The sequence below is a fragment of the Octopus bimaculoides genome, chromosome 13, assembly GCF_001194135.2.
Source record: "Octopus bimaculoides isolate UCB-OBI-ISO-001 chromosome 13, ASM119413v2, whole genome shotgun sequence".
NCBI classification, from domain to species: Eukaryota; Metazoa; Mollusca; class Cephalopoda; order Octopoda; family Octopodidae; genus Octopus; species Octopus bimaculoides.
In genome coordinates, this window is record NC_068993.1 from 50,496,145 (window position 1) to 50,498,050 (window position 1,906).

General features: G+C 37.7%; 1 protein-coding gene across 1 annotated transcript in view; it reads left to right on the forward strand.

Moving 5' to 3' along the window:
* LOC106874320 (ephrin-B2) overlaps positions 1–1,906 on the forward strand; it is a 352,645-nt gene that overhangs the window by 348,352 nt on the left and 2,387 nt on the right. Inside the window, exons 4-5 of the mRNA XM_052972470.1 lie at positions 883–1,038; positions 1,719–1,880. Coding sequence (XP_052828430.1) covers positions 883–1,038; positions 1,719–1,880 — 318 coding nt within the window. The remainder of the gene's footprint in view (positions 1–882; positions 1,039–1,718; positions 1,881–1,906) is intronic.

Genomic DNA, 1,906 nt, shown 5'->3' on the forward strand with positions numbered 1-1,906 from the left:
CTCAGGTTTCATACATGGAATTCAGTTGATCTTTTTCTTTTCTGTTTTTTTTTCATCTTTTACTTGTTTCCGTCATTGGATTGTAGCGTTGCTGGGGCAACACTTTACAAGCTTTAATCAGATAAATCAACTCCAGTTCTTTATTTTAAAGTCTGGTGTTCATTTTATCGGCTATTTTTGCCAAACCCCTAAATTCTGGGCTTGTAAACAAACCAACACTGGTTGTCAAGCAATGGTGAGAGCAAAACACACATACACACAAATATATATGACAGCCTTCCACTCAACTTCACTGTACCAAATTCACTCAGAGAGACTGATTGGTCTGGGACTATAGTAGAAGACACCCAATGTGTCACACAGTTGGACTGAACCCAAATCCACATAGTTGCAAAACATGCTTCTTAACCACATAGCCATGCCTGCACCTAGATGCGAACTGCTCTGCTACTGTATATATGTTCTTTTATTCTTTTACTTGTTTCATTCAATTGACTGGACTTATTCTTTGTAAGCCTGCTGCTTATTCTATCAGTGTCTTCCGCCGAACTGCTTAGTTAACAGGGACATGAACACACACACACATATATATATACAACGGGCTTCTTTCAATTTCCATCTCCAAATCTACTCACAAGCCTGAGGCTAGAATAAAAGACTATTTGGGCCGGATATGGCTGGTTTAAATGCTAAAGGGTTAATATTCAATGCAGACACTCTTTGCAATAGTATGCTCTACATTATCTTGGTACTAAATTGCAGCTAAAAGTATTTCTCTTTTTGGAATAAGTTCAGTTGAGCATTTTGTAGCTGTAGATCCATGTGGCTTATAACATTTTGGTGCTAAGCACAACCTAAACCATTTTTTTGTTTCTTCTTCAGCAACATCTGAAGGTACATATAGCGGCCTCGACAATCAGTGGGGTGGTGCATGCAAACACAAAGGAATGCGTTTGAAACTGGACATCTGCTGCTCTTCAACCACGGCATCTCCAGGAGGCAAAAGCCATACGAAATCTTCGAGGAGACATACAACAGGTGAGTTCCCATCTTGAGATATTCTGTAAATATTAAATTTACATACAGCCAACTTTAAAGGAGTTTCAGATATATGCAGAGAAGAAAAAAAAAATGTGATTTAAAAAAAAAAATTTTATTGCTTAGAAGAAGAGCTGTGACTGTAGTGGCCTGTTTTGAGGGATATTGGGTAAAGCTCTTTATATCTGCAGGTTTGAAACCTGACCTGAAAGTTTACAACAAAATGGTTTCCACTAAAGGCTCTCAAAGGTCCAAGTTGAGCTCAGAACATAAAAAGCCCAGAAGAAATTACTGCATGGCATTTTGTCTAATGCTTTCATGATTCTGCTAATCCATTATCCTATGATAACGGTTTCTGATTTAGGTGCATAGCCAACAGTTTTGAGAAGAGCAGTTAGTCAATTATATTGAGCTTGGTACTTTAATTTATTGCCTCCTTCTCCCCATAAAAGAGGGGTGAAAATCAAAATTGACTTCAGCAGGAGTTGAAACCAGAGTGTAAAGTGCGAAAAGAAATACTGCAAGATGCTTTAACAATTCTGTCAATCTGCCAATCCACTGCCTTATAGTTGTAGTAATTGTAATAATAATAATGATAATAATAATAATAATAACAAGTATTGTTTTCTTTGTGTCATCGATCATCAGAAATTACTGCTTGTCCTCTCTCTACTCTTTAGTGACGCCGGTGAGTTATCCAAAGCAAACTACTTCAACTCTGAGGAGAGTAAAGATGACCACCACACCGATTATTTCCACCACCACCACCACAACGAAACTTCCTATTAGTACAACCACTGTCTACAGGAAAACAATTCATAGCTATGACACAAAAATCATTGGTGAGTATGTCTACAGCTTGGTGTTT